Here is a 26,476-nt window from a genome sequence, read left to right on the forward strand (position 1 = left end):
TCTGAAAACACAAGTAATTATGTTTGCCTGAAGGTGGAAGAAATGTAGAGCTTAATTAATGTCTATAAATGATACAGGACTATCAAAAAAGGCTTTAGTTAGAAACAAAATGTTACTGCTTGTTAATTGTTTTAATGCTTAGAGAGAGCAGAAAGCCACAAGTTCTGGTGGATTGGACTCCTCCTCTTGACCCAGAAGACTTGGTAGGAGAGCTCATATCTCTGACTCTTTTGTGATTGCCAGAAGCAACCTTAATACAACAGGTGATAGTTAAAACTTGGTCACAAGCATCAACGAGACAGAATGATGTTGAAGGTAAAGGAAAGAAAACAGGCAGTCAGCCATGCCCTTCTTGTCAAATAGATTTAGAACTTTTTGTTTAGATTTAAAGGAGAATTGTTTTTCTACTGACACACATAATTTATCATCATGCTGCTTCCTGCTGCATCCATGTTGTCTTCTCTCTTGACAGTAATTGTCACACAACATCTTTGCACAGTTGATGAATGACCAGTGGATGGGGTCTGTCTTCCCATTCTTCTAGTAGCACAACTTTTAATGCGCTGATCTGACTCCATTTTCATTCATCAGCATGGCTGATTTTGATTCTTCAGCCCTCATCTTTTACATCTGAACTTGATACCTGTTACCCAACTACTTATTTATAGAAAGTTCAACAATGAAGTTACCAAGCGAGTAATTTATATGTCATGGGCACATGTTTCAACAGATCCTGCACAAACGTGAGTTCACTTCCCTGCCTTAAAAATTTCCATTGCCTTTCAGTTGCTGTGGCTACTTGTCTCTTAGCTATGATTAATGCTATCTGGAAGAGAGACTGCCTTTGTAGTCCTGTTGCGAAACGCGTCATTCTGGTAGTTCAGGTTTTCTCTTGTCTGGGGATAATTCCAATATAATTGCATTTACCCTCTTGTCTCATAGAACAGAAACATGATATAGGTGTGCTCTCAGTGTTATATGTGCTGGAGCAATGCTATTTCTTGCCATTAACTCTGTATTTTTGGAGGTGAAACATCTCTTGGGAAGTCCTGGAGTTTGTGCACAAGGCTCTTCTACGTTCATCAGACTCCTGGTGTGACACATCTGATGTTAAGTTCTGTTTGATGCATTAGAAATGTAAAGCATTTCCTCCTGTTTGCCACAAGAAATGCTGTAGAAGTGAAAAAAAAACAACTTCAGGAGGAGAATTCATTGCTCCTGAGATATCTCATGGAGCTTTTAAAAAGTAGGGGGTTTCTGCAAAACCTTAGGAGGAATATTCTGTCATATTTTGTGTACCGTTAGGCCTCCAGTTAGTACTTTGTGTTGAAACTCCCTGTTCTTTTTGCACTTGTGGTATAGAGCTGTGATGTGTTTTGAGAAGGAAAAGCCCCGATACATGTAAATTTCCTGTACTATTTTAGTGTTCCACCTGGTGTTAATGTAGCTAAGAACCTGCATGACCTACACGAGGGCTTGAGTGCACTTGTGGCACAGCATGGTTTGGGAGCCCTGTGGGAGCTGTAAACCTCACCTGGTGTTCCAGGTCTGAGCCAGCAGCTACTTCTCACACTCACTGCAGTGACATGGAGTTGTTACTGACCCAAGCTCACTTCAGCTCTGCCCACAAAATGCCTTCTTAGGGATCCTTTCTGCCAAGGGGATTTTCTCCTGTTCACTTAAGCGTCATTCCTAGCATTTTTGAGACACAGGAATGGTCAAATTCTTTTCTTTTTATTCAACATCAATTTGACAATTATGTTTAATACAAAATGTCTGATTTTTTTAAAATTAGTATGGCCATTTTCTTTAGATCTCCATTCAGTAACAGAAAGTTTAAACAAAGTGCTGTAATGTTGTAACTTTAAAAAAAACAAACAAACAAGACAGCATATCTTGGGCCTTAAAATAATGATTAAACTCTGAACGATCAAACTTTCTGTGACCTTAATAACATTGCCTTATACCTCTTTATGTTCAATAGCTTGCTTTTCACAGTTCTCACTGCTTTCCGACAGTCAGAATGTTTATGATAGCAACGTGAAAGCCAGAAACAGAAGAATAAAGTTTGGAAAAGGTCAGATGCAATGCCCAAATGTCTGAGTTAGATGGACTTCGGCCCATGTTTCCAAAAACATGAGGCCATACCTCACTTAATTGTCTGATAAAGGAGTTGTAAGGAGTAACTCACTTGACCCTCTGTCTCCTGCTACAAGCGATTCTTTTTGCTCTTCTTGCATCATGTAAACAAAACTCCCAGGACATTGCTTAATTCTACATCCTCTTGTGTCAAGGTGTTGCCTTCTCATCTGTGGAGCTCTCTGTGCTCTGTGTGTTTTTTAGCTCAGGACTTCTGGTGACTTTCAAAAAGAAAATAATGGACACAGCACACCAAGACGATTCAGAATAAAACCATACACGTGCTAAATATAAATGAAAATTATCAGTAAGATGAAATGATGGGAAGTTTTAATGAGATAGGCATGTGTAAGATATTTCAAGGTCCTTGACCTGTTGTGGGAAGGGCATCTTCTGGCCAAGCAACTAATGCCACTTGAGGACTTCAGGTGACCGAACTGTTGTGTGTTGCAGATGAGATAGATGCAAACAGTGCTTTTGGTGATATGAGCTGATAGCTGTAATCTCTATTCCCAGACTTGGATTCCTCCTTGGTTAACTTTTAACTGATAGTTAAATGTTGAGTTTCAGTGCAGAAAAGATGTGGACCTGTTGGAGTGCACCCAGAGGAGGGCCACAGAAATGATCCAAAAGAGGAATACCTGCCTATGAGAAAAGGCTGAGAGCTGGGGCTGTTCAGCATGGGAAGGAGAAGGCTTTGGGGAGACCTGAGAGTGGCTTTTGCAGAATTGCTGTGTAACCTACTGAATCACTCATGTCTGTGTGATAGGAGAGCTCATTCTCCACCTTGTCTGTGCTCTGCTAGCTCAGTTTAACAGTGATGTTAGGCTCAGAGCTACCATGGTCTTGCCCTGTTTCATGGAAGCTAGTGAGTGGATGAGTAGTTCTGTGTTTCCATTTGTAAGGCAACAAAACCACACGTGCGTCTTCCGATATATAGGTTTTAAAGTCTGAAATGTTTTAAGCAAGGGTGGTGCAGAAATTGCAAGATTTTCTGAAGGGTGCAAAACTTGAAAGCATTTTTGAGCAGAGCCCAGAGTCCGTGGTTGGAAGGACGGGATTTAAACATTAAAAAGTTTTTCTTACAAGCTGCAAATATAGGAAAGTAAGAATTTATAGCTCATAATCAGCCCATGAAAAATGCAGTCTGTGATGTTTCTTTCCTGTCTGAGATCTTGGAATGCTCCCATTGCTATCTGTCTCTGGATCTATCAAGTGCAGGGAGTGTAGGGAGCAAATGTAAAGCTCCTGCAAGCTGCGGGCAGCCCTCCAGCTTGTTTTCAGAAAGCTTTCCTCCCTGACGCACCAATTAGGAAGTCAAGTGATAGGAGGTCAGTAGGCTAGAGTGTACCTTTTTTCTCTTTCCTATTTCCCCTCTTGACTGAAATTATTTTGCTGGCAAAGAAATCTGTGTCTGTAATGGCTGTGAACTCTTCACCCTGTTCTGGGAGACTGGGTCCGTGTTCAACTCTGTTTATTCTTCAGCTTATGAAAGCGGCCATCAACCAGGCCTCTGGAAACTGAGCTCAGTATGTGAACAATATTAGTACAAAAAAGTGTCCTGGGGAGAGGCTCCTGCTTTGAAATCATTGCAGAACTGGTAAATGCTCATAAAAAAAGAAATACCTATTCAACCTATTCTGTGGCAGTGGAATCAGTAGGAATGACAGTGAGTTTGTGGTGTGGGGAAAGGAGGCACAGAGCAGGGGACAAAAAGGGGACAATTGGAAGTGTGGGGAGGCAGGAGTGAGGGCTTGGGAGCATCACTGGGGATGGCTGACTGTTGTGGCAGTGATCATACTTCTTGGGAAGTGGAGCTGGTGATGCTGGCTTCCCTCTATGATGGAATGGCATTTATCCCAGCTGAGAAAAGCAGTCCTGGAGCTCCCAGTGAAAGGTTTGGCACCCATAACCTTAACCTGGGAAGAGCTTGCTTCCTTGCTGCCTGCACTGAAAGCTTGTCTGGGCAGAGGTGTGAAAATCCATTCCCAAGTGGTTTTCAAATGTGACAAATCTTTGGAGCTGAGTGATCTGTATTTCATATTTGCAATAGAACCTGAAGCACAGTGTTTGTTTGTATGTTAATTTTTGGTTCCAAATACTCTTTGTAGCTCTAAAATTTTAATTGCAGATTTTTTCCTGTCAGCAAGCCTAACCGAGCAGTATTACTGACAGCTTTCCAAATACTGTCACTAATTAGAAGTTTGAAGTTGTCACAATATCAGAGAGGGAAATAAAAGAAACAACAGACTAGTGAAGTGAATAGAGCTTGCAAAATGGCATCTGTTTGGGACTGAAAGTTAGACAGGGTGTGAGGAATAGAATGGGAGAGGCAATCTTTACCCTTCTTTAACTATTAGTTTATTCTGAGTGCCACCAAGCAGCTGAATTAACCAGGTGTTGCTGGTTAACAGCAGATGCTGGTAGCATCTGTGTGCAGCTCTGCAAGGAAAGCTGTCTTGGCTGGCTTCCATCTTCTTCACTGTACAGCGGTCTAAATGTGAAATCTCTGTTCATATTGAACAAATTGAGAGACAGGTCCTCCTGGCTTGTAGCTCTGTGTTTTCCAGCTGTTAATGTGACAAACCTGGAGCCACTACTTCTGCATACCATGCTTTTGAGGACTCTCAGAAACTTCGAAGGCCAGGTGCCTGGTTGCCATGAGGGGAGCACAGATGCTCACTGAGCTGCCATGTTGGTGTCTCAGACTGCATGCCTACGGTTAGAGGTTGCTCCTGAAAGCCCAGCCCTTCTCTTCATGTATTGTGTATGAATATGGGATACTGTTATTGAATGAGTGCATTGTGAAATGAGGTTAGTGGAAGAGGCACTACTTGATCAGAAGGTTTCTGTAGATGTGAATAATGTTTTCACTGTGGGGCTAAGTTCTCACCTCTAACTACACAGCAGAATCCTAGGGAGCTGTGGAGCCGAGTGAGACCTGCTGCCATCCAGGACTGCTTCACTTAGCTCATCTCAGCTGCTTTCTGAAGGCAGTGTGAAGAGCTGCTTCCCTAAAATACTGCATTTCTTCTCTCCTAGACATCTCCCCCGACTTTCCATGACAGCAGGAAGTGCAGCTCACCCCTCTTTCTTGCTGCAGCCTTTATTGACTGCTGGCTGGAAGAGGCTTGAAATAGAGGAGTCGTCTTAGTGTCCCAGAGAAAATATCTGAGACTTCCTTTTCTCAGGAATTTTGATGTCAGTGGTGCATTTCCTTATGGAACAGAGCGTTTTGCTTTCATGTCATGTCCTGTTCTCAGTACCACCCTACGTGTCTGTGAGACAGGTCCTTGTTGGTGTGTCATGCTCATTGAATCGTGGATAGGAAGCTCTCAGAGTCTTTCATTTCTTAAAAAGTTCCTATAATTTTCAAGCATCCTTTCCTTCCATGAGAGAGGCATACCTTCTTGCATGGCATAATTTGATGGTGCCTCCTTCTCTTTGAACTAAGGGTAAAATCCACATTCTGCTAATGTTTCTGTTACACAATTTATCCAGAGATTAGCAGACCCAATCTGTTTTCTGGGCTCAGCCATCTCAGCTCTTCCAGCCTGCTATGGAGAGCTGGCAATGCTGTGCTGTCCATGCTGCACAAGTCATGGTGAGTCTTTTATCTGCACACACACGACAGTCTCACTAACAATCTGCACACATGGGGGTTCAGGCTTACACTGCTTTTTCCAGCACACACAGCCTTGGTGAATGGGCAGCCTCTCTTCTAAGAAAGCAGACACCTTTGATTGTGCAGGACTCTGCTTGGGACTGCATTCCCAGGCTGGGCAGTGTGATTGATGAGAGGAAAGACACCAGAGGAAGTGTTTGATTTAGCACTTCCACCAGGAAGCTCCTATCCTGAAGGAGCCACAAATACCTTCTTCCTCCCTTGTATTTTTCCACAACGTCCCAGGGAACAGTAACTGAGCAAACATTGCAGCTGTGCTGTGCTGCAGCATTTCCCACTGGTGCAGGAGTGAATTAAGAAATTATATTCTCCTTCTGATTGTGTGCACTATGACTGGTAGTCATTCAAACGTGGTCACGGTACAGCTAAGCGAAGATACTTCAACTGCTTAAACAAAGGCTGACTCCAAAGTAGTTGGCAAGTCTTGCCTTTCTAGCTTAACAAAGTACAATGCAGGGAAGCAGGACTATAATGAATCCAAGAGTTAGGAAATGTTTGGGCTTTATTCGAGGATGCTGATCTTATGAGCTTGGGAGATGGTTATTTTTTAATTTATTTTCTTAATTGCTTTATGTATTACTATTTGATATCCTGAATTTAATAGAAAGGTCTCAGTATTACTTAAATGGATTTTGATTCTTCAATACTGTGTGTTCTGGGGCTGTAGTTGGATTTACTTGTAGTAGAGCAAATCAGAAGCAGCTTCACTCAAGTCCCTGCAAAATCTGAGCGGTATCTTAGTAAGATTCCATGCATAGAAAAGAACAAATTAAATTCTGTGCTCAGAAACATCCTTGTACTGCCTTCATGAGGAATATGTATATCGTCGTGTTTACATTTTTATATAGATACATGCAATTGGCAGAAACTGTACAAGCTGTGTGCTTTCTGTGTATTTACTTTCAGTGCAATAGCATCAATCTTACGAGCGTGGCTCGATCAGTGCTCTGAGGACTTCAGAGAGCCTCCCAGCTACCCATGTTTGCTGAAGTTGCTGGAATACCTGCAGAGGAGCATGCCTGGCTCTGACCCAGAGAGGAGGGCACAGAACCTTTTGAAGCAGTTCCAGAAGCAAGAAATAGAAAACGATTGTAAGCTACCTTCCCTTCTTTCTTTCCTTGTTTTCACATGCTGAATGGTACCTTGGGATTTACGTAGACTACATTTTATTAACACTCACGCTAACTGGTAATATTGTGAGGCTCACCAGTGACTTCATTCTTTTTTAATTTCTGAATGAGACATCAGGTTCTGTGTGAATAGTACAGCGTGGGAGCCTTCTGTTCATTCTGGGGAGGACTGGGAGTCCCAGCACTTATGATGTTCAGCCAAAGTCTCAAGACTGCTGCAGCAGCTGAGTGGTTAACTGTCAGCAGATTCCCCATTGTCACAGAGTTAAAAGAAACAAGCTGCTATTCAGCTGGTCCTCTTACTTCAACCCTCACAGCAAAAAAAAAAAAAAAAACCAACAAAAAACCAAACACAAAACAGCAAAACCAAAATCAACCCCAAATCAATAAAAAACAAAACCAAAAAGCTCATCTTACTGGGCTGCGACAAAATACAGCCTGAGTCACACAGCCTTGTTGCTATGAAGCTTTTCTTCCTAGTTACCACCATGTCAAAGGAAGTGTATGTGGCTGTTTTTTCCTATTTGAGTGGCTGGCTGCTTGGTATCCAAGGACAGAGGAAAAGCTTACGTTATTGGGGGTCACAATCTACTGAAACAATAGAGAACTGTGGTAATGCAGATATGCTGTGTGCAGTGTCAAGCTTGACACATACCCTTATCCTGCTTCATAAGTTTCCTGTGCCATAAGCTGAAATGTCATAGGAGGTCCCATAGTGTGTGAATGGGAGCTAAAACCAACTTCCAGGTTTGGCAGAGAGGCAAGTGGGAGTAATTAATGGAATAAAGGATAAAGGAAATGAGAGAAAAGAAACATTTCATTCCTAGACTAAAGTCTTCCTTGCTGAATATCCCAGAAATGCTATGTCAGTGCATAACGTGGTGCAGTGCCAACTTTTCTTGCTCATTAACACATGTGTAAGAAGCACACAGAGCCCAAGCGGTCTCCTTACTGAACACAGGTAAGTGAGCTGGGTTGCTGATGTGTGCCCATTGATGTTCTTCCCTGAGTTCAGTTCCCACAGGTCAAACAAAGACAGAAGAGCTATATTCGGATTCATCTGTTGTTCAAAGTGAGCAGCTGTTCCCAGCAACCCTGCTTTCTGCGTTTGTTTCCTAAAGCAACAATTGAAAAGGCTCTTTTCTGAGTTATAGGCAAGTCAATTTGAATGGTAACATTTTCCAAATTGGGGCAGAATAGAAACAGTGAATTAGAATAAAAGGAGAGGAGGAGAATGCAATTAACCTGAGAGGTCTACGGAGAAGAGTTTGAGTTGTGGCTTATTTTATCATCACTCCGTCTTTGCTCATTTCTCCAACTTCTTTCAAATCTTCTAATGTATGGCTGCAATCATATCTCAAGACGGCTGATAATTATTGTTCTAAAGCACTAATGTGCTATAAATTTACAAATTTAGGTCCTAATCATAGACTCATAAAATGGCCTGGGTTGCAAAGGACCACAACGCTCATCCAGTCCCAACCCCCTGCTATGTGCAGGGTCAGCAACCAGCAGACCAGGCTGCCCAGAGCCACATCCAGCCTGGCCTTGAATGCCTCCAGGGATGGGGCATCCACAACCTCCTTGGGCAACCTGTTCCAGTGCCTCACCACCCTCTGTGTGAAAAACTTCCTAAAATCCAACAGATTGGTTTCTGTAATCAAACCTCCATTCAGTGCTGCCATCACCCATCCCAGCAGAGTAGGTGGCAGTGCCAGCTGCACAGCTAGAAGCTGCTCCCAGCCTCAGCACCAGCAGCTTGAGCAATACAAAGCAAGGTGAGTCAGCCTAGGTCAGACAGAACCACAGAATTGCTGGGGTTGGAAGGGACCTCAAGAGATCATCGAGTCATCAAATGGTGCAGTTGGAATGTACAGATGGAAGTCGTGGACATATAATTTGTTACAGCAGAACTGTAGGAAGTTACACTGATAATTACGTTTTGCAAGTTTGTGAGAGCCAAGTATTTTAAAAAGCAGCAAAGTACTGCTATCTGTCTTGTTGCTTTAGTGTTTGCTCTGCTTTAATTGAATACGAAGGATTGCATAACATACTCTGAAATGCACTGCTGTTTTTGTTAATGAAATCTCTCTGGTAGTAAACACAATGCTTTTGCTGTTAGACTTCAACAAAAGGGAAAGTCCAATTTTCCTTTTTTTTTTTTTTCTCCCCATTCTTTTGTTCTTATTGTCACCTTCCAGTAAAAGGGATTTGAAGAGGATTTATTTTAGGGATTTTCTGTTTGACTTCCTCCTTCACTGTGGGCGTATTTCTTTGTGGCTTTTTTTTTTTATAATGTGTCTTTGTTCCAAACTGTGGTAGCCAAAAGGTGACACAGGAACATCTGGGAAATGGTGTGCAATGCTGGAATAGCTTCTCTTCATTATTATCCATGTGGTCCATATTGTGCCACTATACCTGATACATTCTTTTCTTTCCACATACAGGAGGTGAACTCTGGGTGTAAGAACATTCCTCATGCAATGGTTTTGGAATGTAATCACAGTAACAGCTGCTCTGATTCACTGTTTACCAAGTCATGTTTTCCATCCTGCACAGATGAGTTCCATAGCACTTCCCCCTGTAATCTGTATGATGAAGAGGAAATGGAAATCAGTGGTCCAGAAGAATTCTCTATTTTCCGGGAAGACCTTGTGGCAGAGCAGCTGACGTACATGGATGCAGTATGTACAGTATATGTACTACTTGAAATGCTAGGGGAAATACTGCTGAGCTTCTGAGTTTTTTCTTGTGTTATTCCCTTTTTAATGATTTCAATATAAATAGTGCTCCCGAATAAGTCTAGTTCTGGGCCACAGAACGTAGCTCTGCTTGGTCATCCAAACCTCCTTCATTTTCTGGGCTTTTTCCTTCAGTCATTCTGAAGATTTAAAAAAAAAAGACAACAAATAAAAGAAGTGGACAATGTTTGTGTATACTATGTATATTATGTAGCCTTTTTTTGTGTGTGGTTTTTTTTTATTTTTTTTTATTATGTTGTTATGTGGTCTAAAAACGTATACATACTCCAATTCTGATTTCGTTTGTCTGTGCCATTCTACTTCAAAACAGTATTATTTTTTAACAAATTTCCCCTCAGTTGCACTACTAATATAAATGTGTCTCTTATATTCCAAAGGTTTAGCTGGCAGTTATTCTAGGGCATCAAGCCTACAAGCAGTATGCTGAAGTTTATATTTTAAGCTAAGAGAAAGCAAATATTTATATTTTAATATGGCACTGGACTTCTAACATGCATTTCTTGCAAACAGTAGAGACCTAGGAGGATCCTGCTGACTTAGACACCTCTGTTTCACTCTAGAAGCTCTTCAAGAAAGTTGTGCCCCACCACTGTTTGGGATGCATCTGGTCTCGAAGGGATAAGAAAGAAAACAAGCACCTGGCACCTACCATCAGAGCCACCATCTCTCAGTTCAACGCGGTTACCAAATGTGTTGTCAGCACTATCCTGAAGAGCAAAGAACTCAAAACACAGCAGAGGGCCAAGATCATTGAGAAGTGGATTCATATTGCACATGTAAAGCATTTATTCTAGATTGTTTGATGTTCCTCATGCAGGTGCTTTGGAGTGAAGGAGACGAAGAAGGGATTGTGTGCATTGATCTCAGGCCAAACTTAGCTCTGATTCTTTCTAGATTTGGCCAGCTTTCTTGCTAATAGAAGATTGATACCGCCACCTTTTCCCTAGTTCCTTTTCCCATATGGAAATTGGGTTGATGTTTGTCTCTTTGCAGGGGGGGGAATGCTAATTAATAAATGAGGCAGATAATGTGCCTTGCAGATGGGGAGCGCTGCACACTTGATAATGTAACATTGATGGTAAGATGGATATAAATTCAATCAGTCGAGTTCCCTGGTAAGAAAGTACTGCTCATATCAGTGATAGAAATGATGTGGTGGTTGATCCCCACTACACTTCCTTTATCAGGCAGTGCAGTGACAGCACAGGCGCTAACAGTTTTAAGCTAAAAAGAAATAATAATGGGAGGAGGAAATTATGTTTGGTAGGGGTGGTGGGGCACTGACACAGGCTGCCAAGAAAAGCTGTGGTTGCTCCATCCCTGGAAGCGTTCAAGACCAGGTTGGAGATTGTGCTTTGAGAACCTGGAGGTGTCTCTGTACATGGCAGGGCATTGGAACTGGGTGAGCTTCAAACTCTTTTCCAACCCAAACTACTCTGTGATTCTATTATATCACCAAATGTTAGAAGAAAATCAAATAGAAATGGAAAACTGGCAGTGGTGTAGGCAGTAGGCAGTTAGAGTGAGCTTTGCACTTCACTTGCCTTGGCTGTTAATATTCAGTCAGTGAGCATCAGCCTCCCTCTCCTGCATATGCAAATGATGTAAGAGGTGAAGCCAGGTATGGTGGAAGACAGCATAACTGTTGTGTTTTCATACACATACATTTAAATATACGTGTATGTATATATGAAAGTTAAGTACTAGATTTTAAGTACAGAAAAAAATAACTTCTAAGTAGTAGTAGCCTTTTTTATCATGAGAAAAAAATGAAATTATTGTTTATGCTCTTTTGTTCTGAACATCTCTTGAGGCTAAAGAGTCATTTGCTTACTGAATTATTCCTTGTTTACATTGGGTCTGCAAACCAGCTGGGTTTGGGATGGGGCAGGTGGACAGAGCAAGTAGTGGTACGATATGGCACTGGTCTCATCATCTTACTTTTCTACTTTTTCACTGTCTTATATTTATTTCTCTCTAATACATTCTTCCTTTTCGCCTCAATTCCTTTGTCTTTTAAGAGATTGTGCGTTATCTTGGCACAGCAGAGTTTTGCATACCTTCTTTGCATAACTCTAGTTATCTTATTTCTTAGACTTTATCAGTTATATTTTACTGTAAGCTTTTTAATAAGTCCCTTTCAGGGCTGCTGGCACCTAAACCTAGGTCTCCTTTTTGAAAGGAACTTTAAAGCACTTTGATATGGATACCTGTTGACTTTGTTTGAAGAATCACATGGATTCTTTCAAAGCTCTACAAAACAAGCAGTCATAAAAGGCTCAAGCCAAACAGAGACCTTCCAACCTTGACAGTGCACGTCTGTGCTTCCAGAGGCAGCATTGTTAGTACTGGCACTTAAGCTCCAGCAACTGCATGGTTCAGAAAACTGTTATGGGGAAGTTCTTTCACCTCTACTTTGGCACTTATGTCGAATCGTTATCTGCTGCCCACTTTATAGACCATGTGAATGGATTAGGAAGTTTGATTCTTATTTCCTGTGTGCAGATCTCCAGTTAATGGGGCCTTCCTGGAGCAAGCTGGGCTGCAGTCTGGGCAAGCAAGCATGGAGCTGCATCTTGCTCATCAGAGGGCAGCAGGAAGGGCCAGGGAAGCCAGGCCAGGCACCGTAATACTTGTTCTGTGGATGGAGAACTTGGTTCTTCACCTCTATAAATCCAATCTCCTTTTACTTAGTTCATGCACTTAATTAAAAACTCCAGTCTTTGCTAGGCACATGAAAATGCATGTGCACACTCTGCAGAATAATTGCACATGTAAAACAGCTACTTGCATATAGAGTCAGCTGCCCACTTCTGAAGAAAGTTGCTTGCTTTGTGCATGCAAATGAGTGTTTGGAATAGTTAGATGCCTGAATTAGAAAATAATCCACTCATTAAAGTGCAGTTATTCACTGACAGCTAACTCTGTATCTTAGCAGCGTGGAGTTCTGCATTTCTTATCTGTTCATCAATTCTGGATCCAGTTTCTTAGATTACAAGGAAAGCTGAATAAACTGCAGCCCTCTTTGCTCCACTTCCATCTAAGCAGGAGCCAATTTTATTCAGACAGTATTTTCTTTAAAAATAAAAAGTAAAAATGGAATAATTAGTATCCTGTTATGCTTAATTAAAAAAAAAATCCAAGTTCTTTCGGAGCACTTTGCAGGATTCTTTCTGGTTTTCCCCTTGAGAAGGACGCAGCGTGAAATGAAATCATTCAAAGCAGTCTAAAAAATTCTTATATGCAAATGGGAGTTTGCTAAAGTTTAGGCAGCAGTCAGTTAGAACGCTGAGAACATGAAATCCAGTATTGAATTCCTAATGAGCTTTTAATCATATGACATGCATTTTAAGTCAAGATGGTTCCGAACTGGAGCTTCCAGTCATAACTCCTTTCATACTTGAGAAAAAGAAATGTTAAGAATTTGCCTCTAAATCTATATTCTCCACAGCCTGAATTTCAAGCTGAACATGAAGAAAGAAGGGTTTTGTTCTCAGAGGTGTCAGAGCTGTGCCTTCTTTGGCTGCAAACCATGCAAAATTAGCTTTCAGGTCTTGTGTGTCCTACCACATGATCTTGAACTTGGTCGTCACAAGTTCTTCTTAGCCATGTCTTAGTCTGGGGTGGTGAGGCGCAGGAACAGGTTGCCCAAGGAGGTTGTGGATGCCGCACCCCTGGAGGCAGTCAAGGCCAGGCTGGATGTGGCTCTTGGCAGCCTGCTCTCCATAGGAGATTTTGCCACAGCAGAGCTCCACAGGAAATGCCCATGAACCAAATCTCTCTGTCAGGATTTGATCCCAGATCTGGAAAAACTTAGAAGGTTTACTCTTTAACAGGGTGCACGTACTTGAATAACTGGTTATTCCAATCATGTCTTTAGTTTTAATGGACTGAGGGTTTACATTTTAAATACCACATACAAAGAGGTGAAGCCTGTTTTTTTTTTTCCCCTAAAGAGCATAAGGGGTTGGTATCTATAAAGGGATTTTTAGGAAGTGTAACAATTCTGCTCTTTAGCCTGGCTTTGTGAGCTCAGTTCAACTTATTTTTTTCTAGGGCTGGACTCCATAACTCTGCAGCGTCTTCACAAGTACATGAAAGTGAGGAAAACAAGATATAAGTGCCAAAGCCCATAAAGCATTTGGTGTTTGGAGGGGGGATGATATTTTTGATGCTCGGTATTTGTACAGCTGCCTGCTTAGCAGGGAGAATATGTAGCAAGCATGACACCGGTCAAACAGAACAGCACTAACCTAGCCATAATGCTGACCTTTAATGCTCCTGTATTTCTAACCACTCCTTTTGCAGGAATGTAGGATCCTGAAGAATTTTTCTTCCTTGAGAGCCATCGTTTCAGCACTGCAGTCCAACTCCATCTATCGGCTAAAGAAGACCTGGGCAGCTGTTCCAAAGTAAGCCCCCCCCCACCCCCTTGTTTTGACTGTTCTGTGGCTGGCCCCAAAGGCAAGAAGTGCTTTTTCTCTTTATCACCTTTTTCTCAGCCTTCCCACTCTTCTCCTTCATGGACATCTGTTCTCTTTCAGGAGAACCTGTCATTCCTGTGAGGCTCAGACCCTTTTTTTGGGTCTGACTGCTCCTCTTTGCTGTTCAGGGATCAGCTTGTTCTCAGGGGGCACTGGGACTCTTCCATCCTTTTCAGCATACTGATCTCCCACAGCCCATTGCACTTTCCTTCCACTGTCCTGTTTTCCTGTTCAAAATATTGCTATCTCAAGTCTGCAGTCCTGGACAACAAAAAGGATCTTATGCATCAAATCTAGCTTTCCAGAGGGCATCAAACAAAGCAAAAATTAAGTACTTGGGATATGTCTCACAGCAAGTATTCTGCTCCTTGTTATCCATTTATCCATTTTCCTACAGGAATTTTATACTAGTATGACTGAAAATCCTATTCAGAGTCTGAATCTTAGTACCTGTAGCTTGTATGGTGCTGTCAAATAAAGCTCTGCCTTTTCTTGGAGCACCACAAGGTCTCTGGAGGGTTCCTAGGAGATGTGCTAAATCTCCTTGAGTGCACCTTGATGTTATTTTTTTACATGCTTTGCTGTTATTGATTCATGAGGAGAAAAAAGGCTGAAGAGCAATCTGATCTGATTTGAAGTGCTTACTAATGACCTAAATTATTCAATTCTTTTCCTGTGCAGGGACAGAATGCTGATGTTTGAAGAGCTGTCTGATATCTTCTCAGATCATGACAATTATTTGACAAGTAGGGAGCTGCTAATGAAGGTGAGAATTAGCTTGAGTTGCAAGGCTCATAATCCCAATGAAAGCTGAAGCTGGCCCATTTTTCAAAACTCATCCCTTCCTAACCTACTGCAGTGCTTCAGGGGAGAAACACTCTATCGCTTGTAACACTTTTCTGCTAGGGTGAGGTGATTTCATTGTTCATCTCCGAGCAGATCTGGAAAGGTTCAGGTTTGCACTGCTGAGTGGAAAGCAGCTCCAGCAAGATTCTTGACTGGGTTGCACCACTGTGACTTCACTGGAACAATGCCACTGAGCTTCAGCTGAGGAATTAAACCAAGATGTTTATCCAACTGTCCTGTACCTTCCTTGGAACCAGAAAACAGGGCTGGGAATCTCGATGGAACAAGCTTCCTGCTCTGTGTGTGGCCAAATGGACAACAAAGCAGACTCTGTCTGGAATAGTTTGACTGGTGTGCTCTCCTGGGCAAACCCCAGCAAACTCAAGAGCTTGAATGGAGTGAGGAAGACTAGCAGAGAAGCTTATATTATGTAGCATCTGAGGAATGTGTCAGTGGCAATTTTTTATTTTTATTTTTACATAAGAAGTTTCTCTAAACCAGCTAACTAGTTTACTTTTTGGCAGTTCTATCCAGTCTATCTGGCATTTGTACCTAACCCTTGATATCTGAAACACTGTTAAGCTCGAGTGATTGGTGAGTGCATTCAGAACTGGCAGTCTGTTGTTTATCACGCACTTACAGTCAGCCTGTAGCTCAGTTTTAAAGCAGGTGAGACAGTAATAAGTGTAGAGGAAAAATGTGTGTTTGGAATGGTTTGTTTGAACTAAATATTAAAAGGATGAAACAACCCAATCCAAGCCCAGACCTTTTGGCTCCCAGCACATCACTCTCTCCAGCTGCTGTAAGCAGATCTGCAAAACATTTTGAAAGCAGTGAGAGGACAGAAATTCCATAGAATTAGCTAGAACTCTCCTAGATCTTGTGGACTGATTTGGAATGATTGGAGGATTCACATACGCTGCATCCTCCCAGTCCTTGCTTTGTGTCTCTATAAGCAGTTTTCCTGAGGAGGTCGTGTTTGACTTTGTCTATCCGTCCTGTAAATTTAAGTGCAGAGCAGAAAAAACACTGCACAAAACAGGTTGTCTGGCACAGAAAAGGGAGTGCTCTGTTCTCTCCTCCCCAGACAATGGCTCTGCTGTGAGCTGTAGCTTTAGCTTCTGGGCCTGCCTGTTGGTGACCCTGCACATAGCAGGGGGTTGGAACTGGATGAGCATTGTGGTCCTTTGCAATCCAGGCCATTCTATGAGTCTACAGAATCTCGTTCACCTTCCAAGATCTTGAGGACATGGATAGTTCTTTTCCATTGCTCATTTTTCAAGTCAAGGAAGGAAATGCAGAGTTCAATCCATCTGTTCATTAAGTGTGACTGGGAGAAGTAAATGTTGTAGTGAGAGGCTCTTTACAAGTGCAGGCTGTTGTTTTGTGCAAGGTTAAAAAGACACTGATGATTCATACCATATCTATCTGGCCACTGGAAAAAATAACAGTAACTCCCAGCATCCCATATGGATCTGGGGAAATAAAGGCTGCAGATGTATTGTGAAATAGCTCATCCATTCATAGGAATTGTGGAGATCAAAACCTATTACTTCCATTTCCTGCGTGTTTTTGGATTAGTCAATAAGCCACAGAGGTTAGTTGGATCTCTGTGTCACAGCCTAAGAAAAACAGCAAAGCATTACATATGACAGAGATGTTTACTCATAGCAGTCCTCATCGGGAAATTAAACAGAAATCAGAGAAGCATACAGACACCTAAATATGCCTAAGCATCTCAGATTTTAACTCTTAGGGGACTTACGATAGCGCTTAGCTTTGGCCAGAGCTGAGCTATTTTACAGAGAAATTCCCCCATGGTCACCTGGTGGGACGTTGCCAAAATCCCCAGGTAGTGCACAAGACCCAGAAAAGCAGCACATGCATATATGCCCAAGTAACTGTGCTAACCTAGCTTGCCTTGTTAAATACATTTGCAATGATTTTACACAGACGTAGTTGCCAGCTCACCACTTACCTCCTCCAATAACTGCCTTTTACATCCCTTACAGGAAGGAACATCCAAATTTGCAAATCTGGACAGCAGTGTGAAAGAAAATCAGAAAAGAACACAGAGACGTCTTCAGCTTCAAAAAGATATGGTGCGTCTGGTGCCCTCCTCTCCTTTTTGAACTGGGAATGTGGTTAAGTTTACCATGGTGAATTATGAGAGAAGCAGAAGCTAGAAGGGTATCTAAAAAAGGGAGCATGTAGGAGGTGATGCTCTTGTGGATGCCTTCTGTCACGCAAAAAAATCACTAATAATCAATGCTGTTGATTAGCTGATACCAAGCAAGTGAAGCGCAAAGCTTAGACTGACTGTGTCACACTGAGTGTGTTACACTGTGCTGCCAGGCTGTGTGAGCTGTGGGTTGTGGTGCAAACTAGTTCTCCTTGTGCTCCAGTAACACCTGTCTGTGTACTGAGGTGCCAAAGGAAACAGACCAGGCATCAGCATAGGCAAGGCAAGGTGCTCAGGGATCTGGTGCTGAGAATGCTCCAGGATCACAGGATCTGGTGGATGTATGCAGTGTATGCAGGGAGCACACTGTCTTTCCTGGTGCCGACCTTCCCTTGCTCCCTGACAAGAGATAAATGGGTGCATCAGGCTGCTACTCCTCTCCCCACTTGTGTATGTTTCACATCCAAACCAGCTGTTGGGGATGGATGCTGAGCCAAGTGCTTGGCCTGAGTTTCAAGTCTTGCAGAGATTTACAGAGCATGTCATGTAAAAAAGGGACAAATGAGTGATGTGTATAAACATGTGCTTGTCGCTTTCAGCTGCCTTGTTTCTGCCTCACAAGCAAGAACCCCATCAATTTACCCTTGTTATCCTTTAGAGAGTAATGGGGAAAGCTACACAATTGTTTCTTAGTAAAATATGTAATGTAAATACTGGGATTCTTCTGATAAAGAAAATTAGCTCTGACCAGAGCAGAAATCTCATTTACTTTTAAACAAGCTCGTGAAGCTTCTGACAAACCAGCTTGAAAACTGCACAGAGCTTCACAGAGATTGCTTTGTAAAATGTCTGGTTTCCAATCTGTTGGTGAAAATGGCTTTTGTCTCAAAGTTGGCAAAGATTTAAAAGAACAGGGGAAGAGAGATCTGGGATAGGAAGGCAAAAGTGCTGAATATGATTTTTTGTTTGTCTTTTAGTTTGAATGGAAAAAAATACTGATCCTTTTGGATGGTAGGAACAAGCATTTCCTTCATGAGTGTAGGAACGGCCTGAACTCTATGACTGGTTGCAGTCTAGAAAGTTAAAATTTGAATGCTAAGTAATTAAAATGCAGTGGATGACTGGGGGAGAAATTAATTTTTCTTGGAGGAAAAATCTGTGACTTGATGTACTTGATTGTCACATAATATAGCAGTGTAATCGAGTAAAATCCCACCAGAATGAAGCAGAAAGAGATACTTCCACCAGCTAGCCTGGATTGCTCCAGCAGGTAGTGGAGGAGCTCTCAGTGCTCTTCCCACAAGTAGGGTTTCCCAGTGCCTGTTAGAAATATTGCGGTATAAAGCCACTCCTCAACGTCTGCAAAAGCATCCTGCTTCTCAATAGGATTTAATTTGAATTCTAGCCTACATACCAAAGGTGATGCAATGAAAGAAAGCTTCAGTGAAAAGACTGACATTTGGTTAAGCTGCTTTTATTTCTTCTTTTAGTAGTGTTTGAGCATTCTAATTACTGTTTCCCAGTCCATCCAACGCTGCTCTCATCGTTTGCAGGGAGTGATGCAAGGCACCGTCCCTTACCTTGGTACCTTTCTCACTGATCTCACCATGCTGGACACAGCCCTTCAGGATTACATCGAGGTAATCTGGGACAATGTTTTCAATCCTGCATGCTCTCCTTGCCTGCCTGGCACTGAGTGCTTGTGTTCGTCTGTCTCCTACTGTGATCATGTGCGGTTCTCAGATCTGGAGGAACAAGTGAGCACAGGAAGGATTGCAGGAGTCTGGTCACATAACAGAGCTTGAGGAGGGGGCCAATTTTCAGAGGTGTTTGTTTCAGAGCTTTCTAGACACCTTTGAAAATTGGCTCCCAGTTAATGCAGATACTTGAGGAGCCTTGCTGAAGGCACCCAGACTTAATTGTGCCAGTGCTGATGGTTATGATAGGAATGGGCAAATAAATTTCTGTCTGGGCTGGTAAATGCTGCTGGCGTGTTTGGTTGTTGTTTGTTTTCCCAACTGCACTAAAGCAGGCTTGAATGAGATCGCTATATATCCATTTTCTTTTTGGCAGTTTCCCATTCCTCTGTGCTTTGTGTTCAGCTGTGTTCTTGAAGCTTGCTGGGAATGCTGCTGCACTCACAGTATAGGCAGAAAACAAGTTTGTTTCCTGCAATGCAAGGACTTCTTCAGACCTGATCTCAATGCAGCTTTCTTACACTGGACTTTTCTTCTTGAGCAGATTGCCCAAGAAGACAGATAACGTTTGGAGATTCATGTGAGCGCTATGGTTTTCATCCAACTGGGAAACAGTATTTTTGAGTCCTTGCTCAGGGCAGGTCTCTGCTCTGTGTTTGTGTGCTACTCCATCTTGTTTGTGATTAAATTCAACTGAGCATTTGCTCTTCTACTCTGATCCTTTCTCTTTGCTTCCAACAGGGTGGCCTGATAAATTTTGAGAAGAGGAGAAGGGTAAGTAGTGTGTTCTGTGATTTTCAGTTCACTGATGCCCCTTCTAGAGAATTCTCATGCTTGACGCCTGTTCTCTTTGCTCAGGCATATGCAGCAGCTTGGGACACATTTGTCTGAATAAAGTTGTGCCAAATCTCTGTTCTGGGGCCTGAAAGTGACTTGGATTTGGCTGTGATGGAGCCATTTCCTTCCCTAGCCTCTTCCCAGCTCCATAAACTGTTTCTTGGACTTACCTTTTATGTATAAGTGCATGGTTCAGGTTATTGATAAGAGTAATTTGTGAACTTGTGACCCTTTGCTGTTTGTGGAAGAGGAGCTGCTGTGCTGCTGCTCAGCTGGCTTGCACTGATGCTGGTTGAGCGTGGTTCCTTGTGCTTGTCTTTGAATTGGTGCATCTTTAATAAAATGCTCACATTTCAATGCACAACCAAGCAGAAACCACAGCAGATTTCATTGCTTATAAACTGGTTGTTGAAATAGTTCCTCAGCTGCAAGTGACAGTAAGTTTGTCCTGGGTCTGTTGTTGCATATATTTAGTATATGAATGAGTCTGTTTGGCATCTTGTTTTCTGTTTATATGAATGAATATGTTTGGCTTCATCTCGTTTTCTAAATAGAATTTCTGTTTGATTATTTCTTAGGAATTTGAAGTAATCGCCCAAATTAAGCTCTTACAATCTGCATGTAACAGCTATTGCATGACACCAGACCAAAAATTCATCCAGTGGTTCAGGAGGCAGCAGCTTCTGAGCGAGGAGGAGAGGTATGGTTCTGCATCCAGCTGGCAGAGCAGGCTTTGCTTTTCTTATCCCAAGCCCACCTGGATGAGTTATGTCAGCCTTTAGGGATCCTCTTACAGATGTAGCATACACTGCTGCTCCAGCATGGTGGAAATACATCTGTCTGCTGCTCAACAGCTGTAGAAAAACTGCCTAATGCTGAGCAGGGCTTAGTTCTGAGATTGGAAATGAGGGTTCTGACTTTGAAATGTGAGAGCCTGTTGTGTCTGGCCTGTCTGCATACCCAGACATACTCAGACCATGATCCTGAGGGCCATCAGGATGCAGAGCACTCAGCTGGTGGACACAGGCAGCAATAGCCAAGGCAGCTCAGAGCTCATGGTAAAATGGGAGCTGTGTTCCTCTTTGTGGGGTTGCAATTCTTCTATGAAGTGGGAGTAGTTGAAGATGTCTGAAATGTCTTCAACACGTTGCTACTTTGACATATGTAACTAATACTACTGTATGTAAAAATTGAGGCAGTGCTTTCTGTCGTGCAGTTATAGCCTCTCGTGTGAGATTGAAACAGCTGTTGACACGAGCACCACATCACCGAAACCTCGGAAAAGCATGGTGAAGAGACTCAGCCTGTGAGTATGACCGGGATGTAGCAGCATTGCATGTGTTGGTACGAACCAGAATGAATGCAACAAGCAGAACTCATTTCACCAGCTGAAAACTTGGCTAAGAACCCAGACCACCACGTTACTTTAAGGAGACACCATCAGCCAGAAACTCTTAATTCTGTCTGAAGCTGTCTTCTTCTATTGTTATAACTGATCGTGAGGATTATTAATGATGAAAGAGATTAGAGACAAACAAACCTTTTTAAGAGTCAAGAAAAGGAACAATTTCTGGATTGGGTTATAAATTCAGTACCTATTGTGCAATAACTTCCCTGAACACAGTAGCAAAACAGAGTAAATGAGGATAAAGTCTGGCCTGTTATCAGTCTAATTTACTATCCACATGCAAAAATTCCTCGCAGGATTTGACTATGATAATTAAGGTTGGCAAAAAGGCATTGAAAATAGAAACAATCTGCCTAACTGCCTTTAGGTTGGAAAAGGAACATAATCATGGGGACACGGTCCAATTTAGTCTAATAGCTTAAAGATTTGGGTAGGTAAAGAGCTAAGCAGATGTGGAAATAACAAACGAGCAGGAGCTCAGGGAAAGCTGCAAGGAATGAAAACACAGGTCAAGGGTCAACGTCAAAATACCTTAAAGATGAAACATGTGAACCTGATGTGAGAGGAGATACGAAAGAACTCCCGTGTGTTAGTGGTATCATCAAGATGAGGGGAAAAACTATGAACAGCTCTGTCAGCTCCTAACTGTTCTTTCCTGGCCATTCTTGTACCTGGCTTCCTCAGAAGAGCAAACAGCCATTCATTTTACGTCAGCACTACTGCATATTAGGGTCTGAAAGAAGAACAGATTTTTTAGTCCAGAGTTCTGAGTTCTGATGTGCAAAACAGTAAAATATACAAATCTGTGGGTAGCTGTTTGGGAAAGATGTGTTCAGTCCATCCAACTTGGTTGTGAAAAGCTGTGGCACCACGAGCTTTGCAAATAGCCTCAACTCTGAGAGCTTGCACGAGTCTCTCCTTTGGTGTGTGCCTAAACTGAATGTAAGAATTGTCACTGCTGATTGGTCTCTTATTTCTGACTGTTTCAGTGCTCCAGTATTGTAATTTACCATAGCATCAGCTTTGTTTGCACTGTGCAGGCTTTGTGTAAGGAGCTGTTTCATCTACGGGCTGAGTGTATTCTGCAAATTAATACTGTAGAAAAGACTGGCTTAATTTTCCTGGAACCACCGAGCGACACCACTCTGAATTGTTTTAAATCATTAACTACGTGCTGACGTGGCATCTAATCCACTTGGTTTCTCTGCTTTATGTATTATACAAGCTTGTTTCCTTTGGCACTCCTTTAAACTTACCTGACCTGCATTTGGAAATGAGTCTCAGTGAGGGAGAGCCTGTCATTTATGTCATCTACACTTTCTTGTCATCTTATTGTGCCTGTGCCCATTTAGCTCAGAGAGAAACTGGTATCTGTGGCAGCTTTACTGAGTGCGGGAATGTGCAGCAGAGGTGAATCTGCATTCTGAAGACCTTTGCCCAGTGTATGGGCCACACATTACCCATCACTCACTGTCCTACTTACTCACAGCGTCTCTGTCTTGAGTTCCTTTGTGTCAGAGAGACAATGGTGTGCAGCAGTCCATAAGGAGTGAGCTGCCAAGCCTCTAGCTTGGTTTGTAAACATGTCATATTTACCATCAATCAGTTCCTGGCAAGAGAGTCTGAAAATGTATAAGACTGATGAGAAGCCTCGTTTATGATAGTGAGCATTAGCTCTGATTTTGGTCTTGCAGCTGGAGCTTACGTGAGGTCAAGACAGGATTATGTTAGTGTGTAGCAAACTCTCTTGACAAATGATATAAACAGTAGAGAGGAAATGAAAACAATAGGCCACTAGAGGTAGAAAAGCAAAGCAGTACAAAAGATTTTGCACCGAATGACAGCTTTGCTCAACCCAGCTCTGTTCTGCTTTTGCTTACTGGCTGTTACGTTTGTTTTCCATGTTAGACTATTTCTGGGCTCCGAGGTGATCACCAACAGCACGCCCACCAAAGAGCAACCCAAATCGACTCCAAGTGGGAGCTCTGGTGAGAGCATGGACTCGGTCAGTGTGTCATCCTGTGAGTCTAACCACTCTGAATCTGAAGAAGTCTGCGTCACTCCCATAGACACTCCTGATGAGCCACAGAAAAAGGTACAGCCTGGGGCTTGTTGCCAACACAATTAGACAAAGGCAGGCTTTCCATACTGCACCTAGATGTTTTCCAAGTCTTGAGTCTTGTCGAGGGCACTGCTGTAAAGGCAGAGGAGAGACTCTAAAAATAACTGTGTCAAAATGAAAGCAATCCAGTCGGGTTTTTTTGCACAATCCCTTTCATGTTGCCTGGATACCAGGCAGACTGCAGTTTGCTTTCTGTGAAACCAGATTTTAATGTGGTGCCTGACAGCGTTTTTGGTTTTAGAGGAGGCTTTGGAGCAATATGAGGTTAATTTGTCTCTCAGCCACCCATCATGCTTTTTGCGAGGGATGGGACAGACTGGCAGCATTTCTACCTTGGAACCATAGGAACTGGGGTGAGGAGCCAGAGCATCCTGCTCACAGATGGTGGCACGTCTCTCCAGCATGCAGCAGTGTGACGTTAGCAGATGAGGACGGGAGGATCTGTAGGCTCCCCCAAACAAAACCAAAGGAAACAGGAGATGGGATCATCTGAACATGAGTGAATCAGCAGCAGGTCATTTCACCCCAGGCTGTCTCGGGTTCAATGAGCTCTTCTGTGGTTAGCAGCCTGGTGCCATGCTTGTTGTGCTGAAGCAATTGATGTGACATGGCTGTGTTTTAGCTCATGTATATGTTGGTGACAGCACTGGTCTCATCCCAGAGTAGGCAGAGCTGCTGCAGCTGCCACCAGGAGAAAGGTATTGCACTAGCAAGCCAAGAAATCCCCCCTTTTTCCTTCTTGCTTGGCAGAGCCCCATACCCTGCACATGGCCAACTGGGATGTCCCCCAGCAATGCGAGTGTAAAGATGTAGGGGTGAAACTGTGTGTGTCTGTGCTGGCAGCAGATGGGCTGGCCATTCTCTGGTACATTCTGGACAGCCAAAGTGTAAAGACAGGAAGGCGGGATCTGTAAAGACAGTAGGTGGGATCTGACTGGGGGATCCACAGGGACAAGTTCCCTACTGGCAAATTCTTCCGTTTTGTTCTAAGTCACGTTGGAGACATTTTAGGGATGTTTGGGCTTGAGCTTACGGCTATTTTAAATGAAATTGCATTTAGTGTTCTTAAACCAAATGGAGCACAAGGTCCCAGACATCAGCATCCAACTCACTAAGTCATTCAAACTTAAAGTTCAGCTGGAGTTGTTGTTAAAGTGGATTTGAAGCATGAGTTGGAGAGGGAACCTCCTGGCGGCAGCTTCTGAGCAAGGCATGTGGAAGAAAATGGTGAAACCCTGCACTTCAGGGGGAGGGAGGGAGGCATGAAGAATAGACAAGGAGCAGGGGCAGACAAGGAAGGGTGTGTCTGTGTATATGTATATTTTCACAGCAGTCACAAGTCCAGTTCCCTGTGCAAATTTGGGTCTTGCTGCAGAGCAGAGTGCCCTTCCCACACCCATTTGCCCCCGGCCACGAGCCCACTCTGTTCCTTGTTTCTGCTGCCACCTCCTGGCCTTCGCACACTGTGAGCAACTCACCAAATTGGAAGCAGGGAAGCACTAAAATGCTGAAATGAATCAAGTCAAGTTTTTTTTTTGTTTTGTTTTGTTTTGTTTTGTTTGTTTGTTTGTTTGTTTGTTTTTTTGGAGATAATACTACAGCCAATGTGCTGGACAGAGTGCAGAGCAGTGAGGATTTGTACATGCCTCCTACTTTCCCAAGTTCTCCTCCACACGCACAAAACGTCGGGTTTGTAACTGTGTTTTTCTTCCTGTTGTGCAGCTCTCGGAATCCTCCTCCTCCTGTTCCTCCATCCATTCCATGGACACATCCTCCTCGGGGCTGTCATCTTTAACCAACATAATCTCGTCCCCTCCCTTCTTGTCCTCCAACCCCAAGATCCACAAGCGCTCCATCTCTGTGACATCCATTACCTCAACAGTGCTGCCCCCTGTTTACAACCAGCAGAATGAGGACACCTGCATCATCCGAATCAGCGTGGAGGACAATAATGGCAATATGTACAAAAGCATCATGGTGAGTGGTGTGCAACAGCAGGCTGCTCTTAGCCTTCATCCTGCTTTCTTTCTGGGTGATTGCTAAAGCGCAAGGTGCTTTTAATGGTGCAGAGACCAATTGGCTGAGCCAACTACTCAAAAAGGGCTTGAGAGTGAAAATGACGAACGTTTGAATTCAGCATCTGTGGAACGTGATGTGCATAGGAGATTTGAATACAGCAGAGTATCTCCGTGGCACTTTCTATTCTTGAAATTTATGTTTGTGTTGGATCAAGAAATTTTAAGTGTGATGGGTGCAGGATGTGCTGCTCCTGCCTTTTTAGCTAAAGCCAGCTGCTGCCTCTCCTGCTTGGTACGTGAGTGACACAAGCTCTGCTCAAAGCCTTACCTGGTAGCAAACAAAGGTATTTTTTTTTAGCAGGTTCAGCTTTTTCATGGTTTTAATGGTCTGCCCTAACCAAATTGCAAAGAGCAGTTCCCTCTGAGGGCCTGCCAGATTCTGCCTCCAAGAGGTAAATCTTCCCTTCGACTTGATAAGGCCCTGCAGAACCTCATGTCTGTCCCTGGCACACCACTGCAGACAGTACTGTAAGTTACAAGGCCAAAAATCTTTGCTGGATGTCAGAGGAGGTATTTAGCACAGTGAGGCTCCAGATTAATTGATGTCTGCAAGCGGCAGATGGGGCAGTTAGTTGTGTGGAAGTTTATGGCTAGCAATAATAACATCTCATTTCTCAGAGTGGTTGCTCAGGGAAGCAGACGGTGTGATTTACTGCTGGCTCTGCCCATACAGCATCTGTCTTCTTGAATTAAAATAACAATAAGAAGTGTCATAAATACCACAACTTAGTAGCTAGGAGTATCTGCCTACTCCCATGTTACCGACCCATCAGAGTTTCTCGGTTCTCTAAAACCTTTTGCAAGGCCAAGTGGGCTGCAAAGAGACAGGCCTTTACTGATCATTAAATCATTATATAAAGTGATCGAGCAGAACATCTCACTACTCATTTGTCCCTCTTGCAGCTAACCAGCCAAGATAAAACTCCTGCTGTCATCCAGCGAGCTATGTCAAAGCACAACCTGGAATCTGACGCAGCCGAGGAGTACGAGCTCGTCCAGGTCATCTCCGAGGACAAAGGTAGGGAGGCAGAACTGCTGCTGCTTGAGAAGTCATGCTCCATTTTTAAGGAAGGGGTAAAATGCCGCGTTATTACAGTAGGAATAAT

General features: G+C 43.0%; 1 protein-coding gene across 1 annotated transcript in view; it reads left to right on the forward strand.

The window, feature by feature from the left end:
- RGL1 (ral guanine nucleotide dissociation stimulator like 1) overlaps positions 1-26,476 on the forward strand; it is a gene marked incomplete at both ends in the record, with an annotated part of 62,957 nt that overhangs the window by 35,912 nt on the left and 569 nt on the right. Inside the window, 13 exons of the mRNA XM_079536348.1 lie at positions 6,731-6,915; positions 9,514-9,638; positions 10,277-10,492; positions 14,025-14,128; positions 14,882-14,966; positions 17,059-17,148; positions 18,782-18,868; positions 19,667-19,699; positions 20,341-20,462; positions 20,979-21,068; positions 23,079-23,265; positions 25,015-25,269; positions 26,274-26,388. Coding sequence (XP_079392474.1) covers positions 6,731-6,915; positions 9,514-9,638; positions 10,277-10,492; positions 14,025-14,128; positions 14,882-14,966; positions 17,059-17,148; positions 18,782-18,868; positions 19,667-19,699; positions 20,341-20,462; positions 20,979-21,068; positions 23,079-23,265; positions 25,015-25,269; positions 26,274-26,388 — 1,694 coding nt within the window. The remainder of the gene's footprint in view (positions 1-6,730; positions 6,916-9,513; positions 9,639-10,276; positions 10,493-14,024; positions 14,129-14,881; positions 14,967-17,058; positions 17,149-18,781; positions 18,869-19,666; positions 19,700-20,340; positions 20,463-20,978; positions 21,069-23,078; positions 23,266-25,014; positions 25,270-26,273; positions 26,389-26,476) is intronic.

The sequence above is a fragment of the Tetrao urogallus genome (assembly GCF_951394365.1).
Source record: "Tetrao urogallus genome assembly, chromosome: 5".
In the NCBI taxonomy this organism is placed as follows: domain Eukaryota; kingdom Metazoa; phylum Chordata; class Aves; order Galliformes; family Phasianidae; genus Tetrao; species Tetrao urogallus.